Source organism: Lycium barbarum, chromosome 3 (genome assembly GCF_019175385.1).
Source record: "Lycium barbarum isolate Lr01 chromosome 3, ASM1917538v2, whole genome shotgun sequence".
NCBI classification, from domain to species: domain Eukaryota; kingdom Viridiplantae; phylum Streptophyta; class Magnoliopsida; order Solanales; family Solanaceae; genus Lycium; species Lycium barbarum.
Genome location: NC_083339.1, coordinates 65,616,110 through 65,636,364, shown reverse-complemented (window position 1 = coordinate 65,636,364; position 20,255 = coordinate 65,616,110). Strand labels below are relative to the sequence as shown.

The following is a 20,255-nucleotide window of genomic DNA, read 5'->3' as shown; positions in this document are numbered from 1 at the left end:
TTTCTCCCTTTTTTTTTAGGGGAACCACCCAGTTCCAAAATCAGAACTTGGGTGGTATTTTATTGATTAAGCAAAAGAATACAAAGGAGGGGAGGGCTTAAACCATACCCCTATGCGTTATGAAAACTGGACATTTCCAGTTTTAATGCATGCACTGTACAGTAAGGTACCTAAATGATTCTATATGATGCATGATCTAGGGGAAGGGCCCTTATTCTAATGATTTAATCTAATCGTGATGCATGAACCTACGTACCGAATCTAGTTAACACTTATTTTTAGTTAGTGTTAACTATCTTCTGTATTACATAAGGAAACTAGTGCATATTATACTATTCTAACTACTCAGCAGCCAACAAATCAAGGAGGATCAAAGTTATACAATTTATTTCTTTGTGGTCTGGCTCTAATACTAGGTAATCCCCATCTATCCATGTTTATTATGCCTCTTACTTGTCTTGGAAGAGCCTGATATTCATTGTAAACTATTGCATGGATATGGGAGTGACTGATCTGAGCTAGCTTATCTGCTGCCTGATTGGCCTCTCTAAAGCAATGTCTTATTTGAATTTGATGTAGTTCCAGCAGTCCTTGTATCCATTTGACAATTTGTGGAATGTTCCATGGGACTTTGGTCTTCCCTTGAATAGCTCGAACCAGTAGTAGAGAGTCCACTTCTATTACTATGTTATACCAGCCTTTGTTCATACACCAATCCACTCCATATTGTAGAGCCTTAGCCTCAGCCCAGTTGTTTGTACCCTTACCAAGGTTGATGCTGTAAGCAAAGCTTAGCCTGCCCTTGTCATCTCTAATAAGTCCTCCTCCCCCACACTCATCACCTTCACAGCTACCATCACTATTTAGCTTGATAATATTGGGGGGTGGGGGATACCATTTGGTGATTTTGATAATTTTCTTAGCATAATTCTTGGACAACTTACTGCAAAATGAAAGCCAATCTGATTCAGTATCTATGAGAGGGAACTGGCTTTTGACTGTTTGAAACACCTGGCCAATGATGTTCTTGGTTGATTTATTGCTATTGAAATCAATGAAACTGAACCTTATATTACACCTAACCTTCCAAATCTCCCAACAAATCATCTGGGGAAGAATCCCCCTGGCCAGTATTCCTAGCTTGTGAATTCCAGCAGTTTACCAGAATCTGTCTAAGTGGTGTGTCTTGCACTTTGATGCCTAAAGGATGACAGACCTTAGCCCATAAATCTTGTGCCACTTTACTCTGACCAAAGAGATGTTCCACAATTTCTATTTTGTGGTTAGAACAGCAACAACAAATGGAAGGGCCATGAATTTTGAATCTGCCTATTTTATTATCAATTGACAGCCTGTCCTTGAGCATTCTCCAGAAGTGAAAGTTGGTCTTTAGTGAAACATTCTTGTGGCATATTCTTCTGTCATGCCAGTCCCCGACAGCTCTTTTCCTTAGTAAATTCCAGGTTGAGGATATGGTGAAAGTTCCTTTTGTGTTTGGTGCCCTGATAGCATAATCTTTCTTAGAAGGGGTGAAGTTGATTGTAATATGTTGAATAGCCAGTTTCACTTCCCAAGGAACTCTAAGACCTGCCTTGTTCCATTGCCATCTTCCATTCACATAAACTTCATTGAGCATACTGTTGTTTGGTTTTACATCATCTGGGAGTAATCTATATAATGCTCCTTCCCTGGTCCAATTGTCAAACCAGAAGGAAATTTGACCCTGTCCCACTTGCCAAAATATGTTTTCCTCTAGTTGTGTTTTGATCTTGTTCATGGCTCTCCATGTCTGGGATTGAACTGCAACCACCTTCCTTATTATAGGGTTGCTTCTCGAGCAATATTTAGTCAATATATAATCCTTTCACATTGATTCTTGTGTTCTTAATTTCCACCACTGTTTGGCTGTACAGGCATCACTAACATCTCTTAGGCATCTAAAACCAACCCCTCCTTCTTCACATGGTAGACAAATTGTTTCCCATTTGCTCCAGTGATATTTCCTTTTAGCCTCATTTCCACTCCATAGGAACCTTGTTAGAGCACCTTCCAGCTGTTCAAAAGTTCCTTTAGGAGGTTTCAATTCTGCTAGTAGATGTACTGACATTTCCATTAGCACATGTTTGATTAAGACAATTCTGCCACCCATAGACAAGTATTTTGCATGCCAGGATAGGATTCTTTTTGATATAGCCTGAACCATCTCTGAAAAGTATATAATCTTCATTCTCCCTACAAAGAGAGGACAGCCAAGGTATTTAATGGGCCATTCTTTTCTGTGCATCTCAGTGAGGTGGGTAACTCTATGAGTAACCTCAATGCTAGCTTTGGGAGCAAAAGCTACACAACTCTTCTGCTTATTAATTAGTTGACCTGAAACATTCTCATACACTGTTAGTATCTTCAAAACTTTCCTTAAATCAGCAGGCTTACCTGATGTAAAAAGAATGACATCATCTGCAAATGCCAAATGAGTAATATGAGGGGCTTTGTTAGGCCTGTAAAACCCTGTATAATTCTCATCCACAACCATGTTATTAAGCATCCTTGAAAGCAGTTCAGCACAAATTACAAATAAGGTACAGGAGAGAGGATCCCCCTGTCTTAAGCCTCTATTGGACCTAAAGAACCCATTTCTGGTTCCATTTAGTACAATAGAGTACTAGTTATTAGAAATATGCCTATAAATAAGATCAATCCAATTTTCATTAAATCCTAACTTTCTCATGATTCTGCATAGATAAGGCCAGGAGACCTTATCATATGCTTTAGTCATGTCCAGTTTGAGGACAATGTTATCATGAATGTTGGTTTTAGAAATATCATGAACCAATTCTTGAGCTAATAAGATATTATCAGTGATGGATCTTCCCTGAATAAACCCACTTTGATTAGGAGAGATTATGCAAGGTAGGATCTTACCTAGCATATTAGAAAGAATTTTGGCAACTATTTTGCTCAGCATATTACATAAGCTGATTGGTCTAATATCATAAAAGGACTGAGGATTAGGACATTTAGGAAGAATTACTAAGCAGGTGTGAGAAACATACCTGGGTATTTCTACACCTTCAAAAAACTCAGTAACAACATTGTGAACATCATTAATAATACAGTCTATGCATGTTTGGAAGAATTTTGCTCCAAACCCATCTGGGCCTGGAGCACTTTCAGGATCTATATTTTCAATGGCATTTGTTACCTCCTGTTTTGTTGGCTTAGCCGTCAGCATGGAATTCATCTCCTCAGTAACCATTTGAGGAAGTATGTCTAGGATTTTGAAGTTGCCTTTAATTTTTTGGTAACTAAATAACTCCTCAAAGTGTTTTATTGCAGCAATTGCAATATTCTGGTGCCTTTCTATTTTGTGTCCTTCATTATCCATTATACTTTCTAGGTTCAGTTTTCTTCTTCTATCTTTAATAACTTTATGGAAATAAGAAGTATTCTTATCTCCATCCTTCAACCACCTTGCTTTAGCTTTTTGACTGAGTATTTCCTCTTGATTCTTAACCAGCCTTATGAATTCAGCCATTGCTTTATTAAGGTTGCTTCTAGTCTCATCACTAGGCTTTGTTATATGCTTCTTCTCGTACTCCTCAATTTGTTGTTCTGCTTCCTTGACATCCTTAAAGATGTCGCCAAATGCTTCTCTGGACCAGCAACTTAGCCTTTTTGCAACCGCTTTCATTTTGACATGAAGTTGCCACATAGCAGTTCCCTGAGTTGGTTCATCCACACTTCTTTCACAGTATCTTGGAAGTCCTTGTGTTTACACCACACATTGAGGAACTTAAAGTATCTAATAGGCATTATCTTCTCCTTTTCCACCTTGACCAGTAGAGAGGCATGGTCTGAGCCTGTTCTAGCCAGGTGAGAGGCTGATGTGCCATTAAATTTATCCAACCATGCTTCATTGTACACCAACCTATCCAGTCTCTTCCAAATGGTTTTGGGATGTCCCCAGTTATTACACCATGTGTATTGGGCCCCTGTATAGCCTGCATCAATGAGGCCACAATCTGTTAGACATTCAAGGAAATCCATACTTTTCTGCATATTATAAGGTGCACCACCATGCTTTTCCTCTGGGTAGGTGATCACATTAAAATCACCTATCACCCCCCTGGTCCCTTCAGTTTGTTTGAAAAACTCAAAAGTTCCTCCCAAAGTAGTTTTCTGAAAGGTATGGTGCATTCAGCATAAACAGTGGTTAAGTAGAAACTAGTGCAACTATTGATGCAAGTAATATGACAGGTAATGAGTTTATGGGAGTTAGCAATCACTTGAACTGTAATGGAAGAGTCCCAAAACAGCAAATTTTATTATTGAGGTTATTAGTGGCATGCTGAAAGCCCAGCTTCATCATGTATTATATAAGATGTTTGGCTTTCCTTTTGGGCTCTTGAATGCAAATAAGGGGGAGCTGGTTCTGTGTTTTAAGGCTTTTCAACCTCTCACAGGCTCCCATGGTTTTTAAACTCCTTGCATTCTAAGATAGGAACCTAAACATCAATTAATATTAAGAGAGTTGTATCTGTCATCCTTAGGGGTAGCAGATTTATCCTTTTGTAGGAAGCTGGTTCCTCTTAGGGATAGATTGTTGGAGGAAGTGAGCTCCTTGATATTTATGGCTTCATCATCAAAATTTAGCTTTCTCCTCACTGTTGAGTTTCCCCCTTCATCAGGAACAATCTCACTGTCACTATGCACCACATTATAGTTGTTCTCACTGTTGAGGTCCTGGCTCTTCATGATTGAGCTGTCCTCTACTTTATCATTAGTGTTGTCCTTAGAGATTGTGTCCTTTTCTGGGGGTTCTTCTGATGCTTCCTCATCTGTAATCAAAGAAAGATCATTAGTAAGAGCAATATATCTATTATTGATTTCCAGTGGATTTTCCTTTGCTCTCCTTCCTTCTATCCTTGGGGGCATCTCTGGAGCATTGTTCTCTTTTACAAGGTCTATTTCCCCTTTAGTTTGTAGCCATGCTTCCTGTTCAGTGTTCAAGTGGAATTGAACTTTTTTCTGTTTTTTTCTTTTCTTCTTTTCATATGGGGGTCTCATCCTGGTAGGAGCAGGTGAAGCATGTTTGAATAGCCTGGTTTTTGTTTGCCAGGACCCTCCTTTTCCTTTTTCCATTTCCTGACTTTGTTTTCTCAATTCTTCCACATCTTCATTGCTGAAGTTAGTTTGTCCTGGACTGCTATTTGGTAAGTTATCTATGATCATCTCTTGCTGATTTAAGTTTGACTCCAGCTCCGTGGTTCCTTCTTCCTTTTCCTTGTCCTCAATGATGTCCATCTTGTCTGAATCTGGTGTGTGTCCTTCATTTTTCCTTTGTGTTATTATCATTTACATTTTATCGATTTGGCCTTCCTGCTTCACTGTTGTTTCTCTGGACTGTTTCCTTTGCCTTCTTAACCATTTGTCGAGCATCTTGGGTGTTGCTCTTCTGTGCTGGAGTAGGTTTTTGTTTTCCATTATCCATTTGGTTCCTTCTGCAATTCCAATTCCCATGTCCTTGCATCATGCATCTAAAACAATATTCTGGCACCCCTTCGTATTCCACTTGTTGGGTATTTGTTTTTGATTTTCCGGTCTCCTGATTGATAGTCATTATCTTTATTTCAGTTTGTCTAGGTTTAGCTAGGTTGATCTCAACCCTGATTTTGGCCACACTGGGTCTTGTTTTTGAGTCTGTAGCCCTATTTGGGGCCAGTGGATATCCAATTGGTGCTACAAGTCTACAGATTGCATCCCAATGAAAATAGTGCCATTTTAAACCAGGAAAAATAACCCATAGCGGCGCAAGAGTTATTTCTTCCGATGGGGTGAATTCTTTTATCCATCTTTGAAGTCTCATCACCACGTCTGTGCCCATAGGATGTATCTCCTATAGTAGATGTTCTTCGAAACCTCTTCCTCTGTGAAATAGAGAAATACATGTCTTGAATCAAAAAGCCCTATATGTACTTCACCTTTCATCGGAAATCTCCTCTTGATTTCTTTGAGAATTATGTCGATTTGGGGTTTATTTCTTGAAAATTTTCCTACTAGTGTTAGTCGGCAATTGTGGGCTAGAAGAGCCTCATCTTCGATGGTGAAAGTAACAGTTGATACTCCGTTATTAATTTTATATGGTCTATAGCCGAGCTTAATTTCTTTGTGGGTTGATGATGTGCTATTTGCGATATGCATCGCCTGTGCATAAGTTTCTTTGATCTGATTTCCATTTGGAGGAGTACTTGTGGATTTGTTGTTGTTTGATGTGGAAGGGTCTGAAACGGTGTCAGTTAATCCAGGCAGCTGCCCGGTGGAGGTGGCTGGAGCCATCGAAGGTGGTGTTGGGTGAGATGCCCAACGATGATGATCGGTGATAACTGTTTCTTGGAGGGTTTCTTTAGAGAGAGAATTTTTAAAAATGTCAGGACGGATCTACCTTCTCCCAAAAATTGTTTTTCTTTTCCAATCTTCGACCTCAATGTGACCTCCTAAGCAATTGTTCATCATACACAATACCCCAATAACTATAATGTCATACAAAGAATAAATCACGTCAATCAGTAGCTATTTCTATGTATGCTTTTTTTTTTTAGAGGACTCCACAATTTCCAACAAGATCACAAAACATGCCATAAATTTCAGAACACTACCACATAAGTCAAAACTACTCTATTCTATCTAAGCAATATCCTACACATGCCGGGTTCAATAGAAAATAAACCCCTTGGGAAAAGAACATATGGCACAGAAAATCCTAGGGGGTTCTTAAACACATATTTACTCTATCAACATAATCAAGTATTCCCCACCCCCAACTTAAAATAATGCAGTGTCCCTAATGCAACAAATGTAAGTACAAAAGGGTAAGGGATACCTGGGCACCCTAGGCACTATGCTCATCAGCTCAGGACCGTGCTGCCTCAGTCGCATCAACATCAGAACTCTCCTCTCGGGGCTGGCTGCCCGACGCACCCGCAGGATCTGGATAATTTTCACGCAGAGAGTTCAGTGCCGCCACCTGAACAATCTTTGCCTCCTCACGTCACAACCTCTTATTTCTCTCCCCCAGATCCTCAACTACGACATCTAGTGGTTGTTTACCCCGAGTATTCTTTAACTCTTCTTCTTTCTCCTCAGAGTCGAGCAGGTTCTGAACAGGGATATCAATATCCATTCTAGCTTGTGGTGCCAGAACAGGTTCCTCTACTCGCTCTTGCACCTTCCGCGCTTCAAACTCAGCCTTCAACTTCGCAAATTCTGTGCTCAACAATGCTGAGCCATTACTAGGTGCTGACAGCTCTAAAGAGCCAATCTCATCTCAAACCCATCTAATCGAGTTTGGAAGACCTCGTGGGACTGTTGATATTCCTTCCGATTCCCTCTTTTGGCCATGTTGATTTACTTACTTATTTGGGCTAAGATCACCTCTATTTGTATTTCCTTCTCTAAAGTTTTGAAGGTTATTTCTCGGTAGCTTGCTTTCGAGTATGTTAATAAATCAGCCCCAAATTGTGTTGCTGGTGGTGGAACAGATGAAGTAGTAGCACCCATAGAGGTGGCGGGCATAGTAGCGGGTGATGGTGGTGGCACAACAGTAGTAGCAGCAACAGTGACAGTGCTAGGATCGGTGGCCTGTGCAATAGCTGTAACATTAGTACTACCAGCTTCGGGAGCCATAGGATCAGTAGTAGTTGCATCTCCAGTAGCCTAAACATCCGACTCGTGCTGATTCTCCACATCGCCAGTGGGTGGTGCTACAAATATCTTTCCTTTCCCCTCATTCTTACCCTTCCACCAATCCCCAAACTGAGTGTCCTTGGTGCACTAGCCCCGATCAGGAATGTCAATGACCTGGGCTCTTCTGCACAACTCCGTGATAAGACATAGGAATGCCAATGATGTCATGGAGTGGGGTGTGTTCTGTCGAATCTCATCAGCTATCAGTCGCCTTATATTCACTGGATACCAACTCATTATCGAGGCAATAGCTATAGCCTGGGAAACCATGATGGTGTTGTCGTTCTGAGTCACTAATAGCCTATACCTCATTAAGTGCCACCAGAATCGTGCCTCCTTATTGAGTTTCTCCTTGACTATCTTCGGGTTTGGACTACTTGCCCATTCTACCTCCGAATGGGCAATTATCGTAGCTACCCATCTAATTACCGTCCTGTGATTTTGGTGATCCAATTTATCTAAATACTCTTTCTCATTTTCTAATGCCCGAAAATCATCCCCGAAGTAATTTTTTTGATAGTTGCGGCAGAGATGTCAACTTTCACATTCCTTACTTTGACTACATCAAACATTGGGAGTTGAGGATTCATTTGATTGGGCTTCTTCATTTTTAACAACTCGGCCCCATAATTGGCATAAAATTCTCGCACGATTTCCAGGCAATATTATCTAGTAGGCTCAACGAACACCCCCAGCCTATAGAATCGGAGGGTCTCGATAATGTTGGGAAAAGCCTCGAGACCCTCAACACAAGTCGCCTTTCTTCATATAAATTCCTCTTCGGCTTCCCCCCTCGCTTGGTGAGAGCAATGCCATCCTCGTACAGCTTTTTGGAACCTTCAACCCCAAATTGTAACGCATCCTCTGGTAATTTTTTACTCCTCAGAACCAACCGGCGCCTGCCTTGCATCGATTCTGGAGAAGCATCAGAATTTAGAGCCAGGGTATCCGTGGGGTCAGATGAACCGCTCTCAATAGTATCTCCCTCATTATCTGAGGGCTCTCCTGACGTAGACCTGTTGCCTGTGGCCTCCACACTTTCAGACCCAGCTTCAACTGACTCTTCTTCCCCCTTATCCGAGGGGGAAGGAATCATGGTCGGGGGTTGAGGATTTGTGACTCCTGAACCTTCTTTACCGGCATGACCTCATCATCAGAGCCCTCATCTCTCAGGAGATGATCTATCTATGGTTGGTCTCGGGCTCGGCCTCGACTAGGTCGGGGCCCCGCACCTCTTCTGACACTATGCTTTTGAACCATACCTACAAAAGAGCATTGTTAGTACCAAGTCTGAGGAATGAAAGTCAAGCAAATAGAAAAAAAAACTTTTTGGAAAGTTGTTTTATTTTGCGTGGTCGTATAATTCTTTTACGGACCGTATAATATTATACGGTGGTTGGTGATGGCAGAAATTGCAGAAAGCCTATCGTGAAGTATGAACCATTTCACAGACCGTATAATATTATACGGCCCGTATAACAGCTTCCACAGATGAACTCGAACCTCTGCTATTTTTCCAATATTATACGACCTCAAGTTTTTACTAGTTTGCTTCAGTAGTAGTCAATCATCACACACTCGTTACTTCCATGGTTTCAATTCTTATGGGGGTTTGGTTTCTCAAACTTCACCTATTTTTCAATTTTTTACAATTCATTAGTATTCAATTTTGAGCAATTTTGGCGGGCATAACAATATCGGAATCCAAAATTCAAATTCGTTAATTGAGATGCCCTCCAACCCATTAGGGTGTTGATTTCTCAACCCCATGAACACACAATAGCCCATTATATTCATCCCCTTTTAGAAAAAATCATGAACCATGGAAATTCTCACTAAAACCCTAGGTAAATCAATACCCAACAATTACACTACACCTATATGAGCAAAATTAAAGAGTGAAGAATCAACATGCCTGTGTCTTGATGATATTGAGAAGTAACCTTCAGGAAAAATTAGTGACACAAAGTAGAAAATTAGTGAAATGTTTGAATAGAGGATTTTCAGGTTTATTGAAGAATTGCAATGGGAAATTGGTGATGAACTTGGGTGTATTTATGGAGATTTATGGTGGAAGAGTAGTAGGTTGAAGGTGTATGGTCGTGTGTATTGATGGAGAGGAGTGAGGGAAGAGAAAAAGGCTTTAATGGAGGAAGTGGGGGATTTCAAAAGGGCGGGTGGTTTTATTTGAACCCTCTGTTCACGCTTTAAGTCCACCCCCCCCCCCCCCCTTTTTTTTTTAGAAGTTATATGGGTTGTATAACATTATATGGTCCGTGTAACTTCAAATTTTTTCACTAACTACTGTTTGAGTACATCAGAATTACACGATCACTTATATGGTTCGTATAACATTATACAGTCTGTTAAAATGATCTTGTATGAAATATGTCTTCAAATAGTGTTCTGTCTGAGTTTGTTACCTTCCATGACTGGATTATACGGTCCATATAATGTTATACGGACCGTATAAGTCCAGTTTCCTGATGTCTTTAGTGATTTTTTTCCTGCACTGTTCATCCTGCACCAAAACAAACATTACCCTATACACACCCTATCTAACTTACAAAAAAATCAAAAACCAACAAAAAATGCACATGGGTTGCTTCCCAAGAAGCGGTTGATTTAACATCACGGCACGACGGTGGTACCCGTTTTTACTCTTAGTCAGGAGTGTAGCTATGTTTTAGCCTGTGTCAATCTAAAATTCTATCACCATTAATGCAACTATGGTAATGCTTCACCCTCTACCTGTTCACTTTAAATGTCCGAGTTCCATCTCCGGACTTCAACTCAATCGGACCATGGGGTGAAACACTAACAACTTCGAATGAACCGGGCTACTTTGATTTCAACTTACCTGGCAACAACTTCAGTCTCGAATTAAACAGCAGCATTGGATACCCTTTTTGAAAATATCTCTTGAGGATATTTTTATCATGGTAATGTTTCATCCTCTCTTTGTACAGTGCTGCACTTTCGTAGGCCTGGTATCTGAACTCATCCACCCCGTTAAGTTGAAACAACCTGAGTTTGGTTGCTTCTTCCCAACTCATGTTCAATTTATTCAAAGCCTACATGGCCTAATGTTCAAGTTCAACTGGCCGGTGACATGGTTTACCAAAAACTAGCTTGAAAGGTGAAGTACCAATCGGAGTCTTGAAAGCAGTCCGGTAAGCCCATAGAGCATCATCGAGCTTGTTGTCCCAATCAGTTCTGTTCGCATTTACCGTTTTCGCTAAAATACTCTTTATCACTTGATTAGAGACCTCAACTCGCCCACTTGTCTGAGGATGATAAGGGGTTTCCACCTATGCTTGACTTTATACTTTTCCATCAATCCCGCAAAGGCTTTATTGCAAAAGTGAGAACTACCATCACTGATTATCGCCCTTGGGGTACCAAAACTAATAAATGTGTTCTTTTTCAAGAACACTCTTGGCTTCGTTATTAGGTAAAGCCACCGCTTCTACCCATTTAGAAACACAGTCAGCAGCTACAAAGATGTACTTCATGCCACAAGATCTCACAAAGGGCCCCATAAAATCAATCCCCCAAACATCGAACACCTCAACTTCCATTACAAAGTTCATAGGCATCTCTTGCCTCCTACCAATGCTCCCTTGTTGTTGGCACTGATCACAAGACCGCACCATCAAATTAGCATCATAAAAGAGAGTAGGCCAATACTAACCACATTCGAGAGCCTTTCCGGCAGTCCTCGTACCACTATGATGTCCCCTAAATGGAGAGTCGTGGCAAGCCTTCAAAATCTCCAATACCTCACTCTCTAGAACACAACGCCGAATAATGTGAACAACGCAAGTTTTGAATAAGTATGGTTCATCCCAATTGTACTGATGAGAATCTCATAAAAACTTCTTTTTCTAGTAAGATTTGATCTCGTCAGGAATGATAGCAGTCACCAAGTAATTAGTAAAATCCGCATACCAAGGTACCACTTGCATAGACACCACCAAAACTTGCTCATCCGGAAAAGCATCATCAATATCGAGTTCTTCTGCTGGCACCCCAATTTGCTCAAGCCTAGAGAGATGGTCAGCAACCTGATGTCCGGACCCTTTTCCATCTTTCACCTCGAAATCGAACTCTTGCAACAAAAGGACCAAACGAATCAGTCGCAAATTAGCTTCCTTCTTTGCCTAAGATACCTCAATGCAACATGGTTAATGTACACCACAACCTTTGACCCTAGCAAATAGGATCTAAACTTCTCACAAGCATATACTACAGCAAGCAGCTCTTGCTCAGTCACCGTGTAGTTCATCTGCGCAGCATTAAGAGTCCTACTAGCATAGTAGATCGGGTGCATAATTTTATTGTGCCTCTGCCCAAGCAAAGCACCAATCACGAAGCCACTTGCATCACACATCAACCCAAAAGGCAGGGACCAATCAGGAGTAACAATAATAGAAGCAAAAGTGAGACGCTCATTCAATTCATCAAATGCCTTTCGTCACTTGTCATCAAACACAAACTTAGCCTCTTTTTCAAGAAGCCTGCACATCGGGTTGGCAATCTTGGAGAAATCTTTAATGAAGCGCCTGTAGAACCCAGCATGTCCCAATAAACTCCGAACACCTTTGACTGAGATGGGTGGAGGAAGTTTTGCAATCACATCTATGTTCGCTTGATCGACCTCAATTCCCTTTTCAGAGATTTTGTGACCGAGGAAAATCCCTTCCTTCACCATAAAGTGGCACTTCTCCCAATTTAGCATAAGATTTGTCTCCTCACATCTTTTCAGCACTTGACCCAGATGGTCAAGACAGTCATCAACCGAATCGCCCACAACAGAGAAATCATCCATGAACACCTCCAAGAAGTCCTCTACCATGTCGTTAAAGATCGATATCATGCACCTCTAGAAAGTTAAAGTTGCTGGTGAATTACACAACCCAAAGGACATTCGACTGAACGCAAACGTCCATTAAGGACAAGTGAAAGTCGTCTTCTCTTGATCTTCTAAGGTAATGTTGATTTGATTGTAGCCAGAGTAACCATCTAAAAAGAAATAGTAAGACCTCCCAGTCAACCTATCAAGCATCTGATCAATGAAAGGCATGGGAAAATGGTCTTTACAAGTAGTTGAATTCAGCTTCCTAAAGTCCATGCAAACACGCCATCCAGTAACTGTACGAGTGGGAATCAGCTCATTTTTTGCATTAGGCACAACTGTGATGCCTCCTTTCTTTGGAACACATTGAACAGGACTTACCCACTTGCTGTCTGCGATCGGATACACTACCCCAGCATCTAGCCACTTTATGATCTCTTTTTTCACGACTTCTTGCATATTTTGATTCAGTCTCCACTGATGTTCAACACTTGGCTTGCTATCCTCCTCTAGCTATATTTTATGCTCACAAATGCCAGAAGGAATATCCCGAATGTTTGTTATGGTCAAACCAATAGCACGTCTATACTCGCGCAAAATCTCCACTAATCTCAATTTGTTCCTCAGTTAGTAATGCTGAAACAATCATTTGGCAATGTCTTGTTCGGACCAAGGAACTCATACCTCAAGTGTGATGGGATATGCTTAAGCTCAAGGTTTGGTGGCTCCACAATAGAAGGCTTAGCTAGTAGAGTGGTTCTATTTGCAAGGTCAAGATCAAGCGTAGGAACCCAAACCGTAAAGCGCATTTACAGTTTCCACATAGCCCTCCATATCATCAGCATCAACGTTTGCTAGAATAGCAGCAAGGGCTTCTCTAAAAAAATTTCCTCCATTTTATGCTCAACAGCATCATCAATCCCATCAAATGAATCAATAACTAAGATATTCTCATAAGCACTTGGCAACATCATCCCTTTACTTGCTTGGAAAGCCACTTCTTCATCATTTACTCGGAACTTGATTTCATTCTTTTCAGAGTCCATAAGTGCTCTGCCCGTAGCAAGGAAGGGTCTTCCTAAGAAAATGGGAATATCTTTATCAACCGCACAATCAGAATAACGAAATTGGCAGGCAACATGAACTTACCCACTTGTACCAACACATCATCTATAACCCCAACTGGCTTCTTGATGGATCTGTCAGCCATTTAGAATTGTATAGAAGTTGATCTAGGCATTCCCAATCCACATTGCTTGAAAATAGCAAGGGGCATCGGATTGATACTCGCCCCCATTAACACACAGAGCACAGGCGAATGTATGAAGCCCAATATTACACGAAATGATAAATTCCCCTGGATCTCCCTTTTTCTGGCCCGTGGTGGAAGCAATAATCGAACTAACACGATGAGTTAGATTCACTGTCTCATGTTGAACCGACCTCTTCTTCGTAAGTAGGTCTTTTATAAACTTAGCAAATCCGGGCATCTCTTTCACAGCATCTAAGAATGGAAAATTCACCATTAATTGCTTCAACTAATCATAGAACTTTTGACACTTAGCATCATCATTCTTCTTTGCCAACCTCTAAGGAGAGGGAGGTTTTACTTTGTACATCTGAGTCAAAGGGCGAAGAGCCCATTTTATCATCTGTTTCTTAGCATCAACAGTAATAGATGGAATATCAGCAGCTTTTTCTTTAACATGGACCTCATCATCTACTATAGGCACATCAGAATGCACCATATCTTCCTTAATAATCGAATCTAGATCAACTGCCTTTTTGTCAGCACCTTGAAGTATCTTACCGCTTTTTGTGCTAATAGCAAAAGTATGTTCCACGCCACCACCTCCATTCTTAGGGTTTGAAATGGTATCACTAGGAAGTCCTCTTTTTCGAGTAGGATGTTGTTCTCTAGAAAGATCACGCATCTGCTGTTCAAGGTTTTGAATAGTTGCTGAATGAGAAACCACTATTTATGATAGCCCAGATAATGTCTTCTGAATATTCGTCTGACTTGCCAACACTTTTTCAAGCATTGACTACAACTTTGAACTACCTTGATCATTAGACTGCTTTTTTGGTGGAATGTAAGGGTTGGAACTTCTGTTTTTGAAGTTACCATTGTTGTTATTATATCTACCTGGGTTCGTTCCACTATAGTTGTTATTGTAGTTCCCTTGGTTGTTGTTGTGTGCACCCTGCCCTTGTTGAGGTCTCCAATATCTCTGAGTTGGCCCAAGAATATCCCCTTTCACTATGTAATCTGCATATTGAACATTCTCAATTGGCGGAGGGGGACCCTCTTGATATAGACCCTTTTGGACTTGGTACATTCTAGGCGACATGCCTGAGATATCATCATAAATTTTTACCTTCTTTGATTCTCTCTCATCAAGCCTTTTTGCCAGTAAAGAGAGATTAGTAGCCAGTTATGGCAATGTCTACTGCGTTTCCTGGCTATCCTTAACAATATTTTGGATCAATGGTGCCCCAAGTGATAACCCATCAGAATTACTCGAATTCCATGCTTGACTGTGCATAGTCAATCGATCTAGTATATCAACAATATTAGCATAGGACTTATTCATGAAACCCCGGCTAGCAGCATTATTGGCTATTGCTTGAGTCATAGAATCCAATCCTCTGTAGAACTTCTCCTTCAGAAAATGATCTAGGAAACCGTGTTTTAGACTTCTATCCAAATATTCTTTATACCTCTCCCGAGCTTCAAAAAGTTGCTCCCCATGACGTTGTTTGAACTCGTAAATCTAATCACGAATTTCAGTTCTTTTACTCGTGGGATACTACTTCCTGAGAAACACTTTGACCATCTCTTCCCATGTAGCAATAGAGTTTCAGGGCAGCTTTGTGAACCATTTTATCGCTTCTCCGGCTAAAGAATATTTGAAGAGTTTCAAACGAATAGCTTTTTGAGTCACACCCCTTTGGATATGATGAGAGCATACCTCCAGAAAGTTTGTTATATGTAGGTGAGGATCATCATCGACTGCATTCCGAAAGTATCCCTATTGTTTGAGCATATGATAGAGGGATTGGTCAAACTTAATAGTAGCAGCAGTCACCCTAGAATGAATTATTGCAGAGGCAAAGTCTTCCTCCGCTTCTGACTCATCAGGAAAAATGTTGTCGGCTGGAAGTTCGTTGTTGGCCATGATCACATGGTCTACAAGGTAGCAAACAAGGTGTGTTGAAATAGGACAAAGACTTTAAGAAGAGTAATCAATATTTAGTAATTACAAAACCGTATTCCCTGGAAATGGCGCCAAAATTTGATATGCTCAAATTACACCTTTTAATAGCGTAAAGTGGACGACGTCAAATATAGTAATCCAACAAGGTTGGGGTCGAATCCCACAGAGAATATGGTATGAAAAGTTTACTAAATAAGTATTATACTAATCTTGTGGTCCTGGTGTATTCCAGAAAAAGGGTTTTTATTAGAGTTTTAGTTTGTGGACTAATTTAAAGTGACTAGTAATTTAAATTTGTAAATATATGGGTAAAAAGAACCAAGGTTGTGTCCCCGTCAGATAAAGTGCATGATCATGGGTCTTGATCTTGATATACTTCTAATGGATTGTTGTATGAATGCACTTAACCTCTATGTGAATCTAGACTATTTTCCAATAAGAAAAGATTATTTCTTTCTATGCTTTTCCCAAAGATAAGAAAGTATGCATGATGAACGGCTAATTATGCCAAGTAAATTCCTCTTATTCCTAAGTGAATTTATTAAGCGAGGCTTAAAGCCTTGAGTTCTTGCTATTTGTTCGTACCAAACCCTAGTTATTTTCCCAAATGAACCAAAGTTTATGGCGTTAGCTAATGTTTGCAACAACTAACTATATGATGAAAACGAAGAACAAATAAACCCTACCAATCCATTATGCGTGTATCAATCACAATCCCCAATCACAAAACACCCATCCTTGGGTTCACAGCCTTAGTAAAGGTGTTTAGCAAAACAGCACATACTTTCCTAAAAACACGTAAAACATCTCGTAAAAAGGTACCTAATGTGCCATAATTTCCCAGCATATAAAAGTTACATGTGATGAGCTCGCCTTGGCCATTCCTGGCATGGGGAATAGATGTCATAGGACCCATCGAGCCTCCAGCCTCTAATGGACATCGTTTAATCTTAGGCGCCATCGACTACTTCACCAAATGGGTGGAGGCGATTTCCCAAGAATCAATGACCAAGAAAGTCGTGGCTGATTTCGTCAAGAACAATCTGATATGTCGCTTTGGTGTACTTGGATCCGTCATCATAGACAATGGTGCCAATCTGAATAGCCATTTGATGAAGGACATCTGTGAACAATTCAAGATCACTCGCAGAAACTCAACCGCCTACTGGCCACAGATGAATGGAGCCATAGAGGCTGCCAATAAGAACATCAAATGGATCTTAAGGAAAATGATCGGCAATTACAAGAATTGGCACGAGCATTTGCCTTAGGCTTTGTTGTGGTACAGAACAACAACCTGAACTTCCATCGAGGCAACCCCATATCTTCTTGTCTACAGTAGTGAAACGGTCATACCTACAGACGTAGAGAACCCTTCACTCAGGATCATCCAAGAGGTAGAGCTAAATAATGCAGAATGGGTCAGAAATTCCTACGAGCAACTTGCCATGATAGATGAAAAGAGAATGGTGGTTGTATGCCATGGATAGCTGTACAGAAAAAGAATGTCTTGAGCCTTCAACAAGCGGGTCAGAGCCCGACTTTTCCAAATTGAACAACTCATGCTCAAGCGAGTCTTTCCCCATAAGGAAGAATACAAAGAAAAATTTGCACCAAACTGGTAAGGGCCATACATGGTCAGGAACGTACTCTTTGGAGGAGCCGTAGCCCTAGCTATATGGATGGACAAAAGTGGCCTAAAGCCATCAATGCAGACGCACTCAAAAGATACTACATTTAGGATTCCATTTCCTTGTAATTGCATTATTATTTCTTTGCAATCATACCTTTTGCTAGTAATCATACTTTGTAATAGAATAAGAAAAAACAAATCATCTATGTAATGAACTACGCAATGACCTGACTTTCCCATAGTGGGATACGTAGGCAGTCCATATTGGGCCCAGTCATAGTATTAGTAAAAAAACAAAACTCAATTACTTTATTTTGAAGTACGTTCGACCTGAGTTCCTGTTGTGACAAAATACGCAGGCGCTTTCGAGTTCGGTCGTCATAAAAGAAAAAACCAAGAAGCCCGTAGGAGACCTCAGAGACACTTGAGCGAAGGAATCAACAAGATCAGAATACAAGGATCGGCACATGAGTCAGCCAGTGTCAACCCTACACTGGGGCAGAATTTTTTAGGGAGCCTAAAAAATTCCTACCAGAAACAGTCAACAAAGAAGATGGCTAAACAAAGCCATACACTACGGCAGGATTTTTGAGGAAACCTCAAAAATTCTTGCATAACAAGGCAATGCAAGGATCACTGAAAGCAAGACCTGAAACTGGGAAAGAATATTTTAGAAGGATCTCAAAAATTGTACCAGTTTAGAGCTCAACAATTATATCTCCTAGAAGAATCAGAAGACCTCGTTCGAAGAAAACATACGTCGTGACACAAAACAAAGTAACACATTTCTAAAAAGGAAAACAACGCGCATTTTACAAAGATTTCTTTAAATTTTAAAATTAGTAGAAGTACATCCCAAAAACATCTCTCGAAATACCGAGCCCAAGAGGGTTCAAAAGAGCATCAAGAGAAGACACTGGACGGGAGGACAACGACGCTAATTGGCATCTTCACAATTTTTCTGTAGATGTAGGTTTTTAACAAGATAGCAGGCACGTCATCAATCGACTTACTCACAGCAAAAGCGAAAAGAAAACTCAGCCAGGCGACGAAGTACCAGGAGGTCACAACAGAGAATGGGCGATAAAGACACGTCTGAACACGAGGGTTACAAAACAAATGGACAAAAGCATATCCGACCACGAGGGTCACGAAAAGAATGAACGACAAAGACACAGCTGACCAACAAGGTCATGCAAAGAATGAACGAGCATAAAGACAAATCTAACCAAAACGGTCGCACGAAGAATGAATGACAAATATATATCAGACCAAGTGGGTCACAATGAATGAGCACAAAGATACATACAACTAAAAGGACCATGACAAGGACGAAAGGGCATATCCGACAATAAATGTCAACAACCAATACAATGGACGAAAGAAAGATCATCCACCCACAAGGGCCATATTTGTCATCTGCATGCCGAGAGGGCCATTCATTTATTTAATTTTCCAAGAGGGCCATTGATATCAAACTTCCGAGAGGGCCATTCATATCAAATAGTCGAGAGGGCCATTCATTTATTTAATTTTCCGAGAGGGCCATTGATATCAAACTGCCGAGAGGGTCATTCATATCAAATAGCCGAGAGGGCCATTCATTCAAACCGCTAAAAGGGACATTCATATCAAACTGCCGAGAGGGCCATTCACATCAAATAGTCGAGAGGGCCATTCATTCGAACAGCAAAAAGGGACATTCATACAAACTGCCGAGAGGGCCATTCATACAAATTTCCAAAAGGGCCATTCATACAAATTGTTGAGAGGGCCATTCATACAAACAGCCAAAAGGGCCGTTCATTCAAACAGTCGAGAGGGCCATTCATACAAATTGCCGAGAGGGTCGTTCATATCAAACTACCGAGAGGGCTATTCATACAGCCAAGAGGGCCATTCATCTAAAAACCCTTGAAAAATATCTGCAATATTTTCAAGTCCAGGAAATAGGCGCACAACCGCTAGAAAGGAGACGGCTTGCTGAACCAGATCCAGACAAATTGCGGAGCAAACGTGGAAATATTTCTTACGCAGCCGGTCAAGATACGATGCCCATGAGAGTCAAACTCTTCGGCCAGGATTTGGAAGCCATCCAATCTCGGACTAACCCATAGTTTTGTCTGTTTTTACTTTCTTTACTAAAAACCGCGACCGGTCGAATGCACACTGGGAAATCTGAAGGTGTTCCCACATAAGGGATAAACTCTTCTCCAGCGAGTCAAACTATATGTAACCTGACTCCCAGAGACCGGGGATATGTAGAAAGGCTCAAGACTAGAGAGTCGGTCACATTCTAACAGTCGTTCGAAGAAACCCCGATCACAACACTGGGAATTCAAGACTTTCCTTCGGAATCCCTTAAAATTCCTTAGTTGAGTCAAACTACAAGTGGCCTGAATTCTCGTATAGCCCGATATATGTAGGAAACCCAGAAACTAGGGTCAGCCCACATATGTGAATATTGCATGAAAATGAGAGGTAGAATCAGTCGGGTCAGTAAAAAATTAGGGTTAGTCAAATTTCATTGCTCAGGGATGGTCCCGCCATCCCCAAAACACCGAAGGGGCAGTTGTTGATGCCTAATTTTTGACCTCCCATAATTTATTTTAATTACTCAGAGTCCTTGGATGAAAATAAAGTGAATCATGCATTTTAAAAGAGTCAAAATGATTTTTACAAAACTACTATGGTCAATATATTAGTCCTTTAAATTGACAAAGTGATTTTTATGACATTATAAATCATTTAGAAATTAATTGGTATTTTATGACATTTATGAAATATTATATTAGGATTAGTC

The 20,255-nt window shown here is 40.6% G+C and overlaps 1 protein-coding gene across 1 annotated transcript; it reads right to left on the bottom strand.

Annotated features, from left to right (window-relative positions):
- Positions 1-360: 360 nt before the first annotated feature.
- LOC132630930 (uncharacterized) lies at positions 361-1,777 on the bottom strand. The gene is made up of 2 exons (XM_060346512.1): positions 1,084-1,777; positions 361-998 (listed from the first exon to the last, which is right to left on the bottom strand). Exons 1-2 carry the CDS (start codon positions 1,775-1,777, stop codon positions 361-363), a joined length of 1,332 nt encoding a protein of 443 aa, XP_060202495.1.
- Between the last annotated feature and the right edge of the window lie 18,478 nt (positions 1,778-20,255).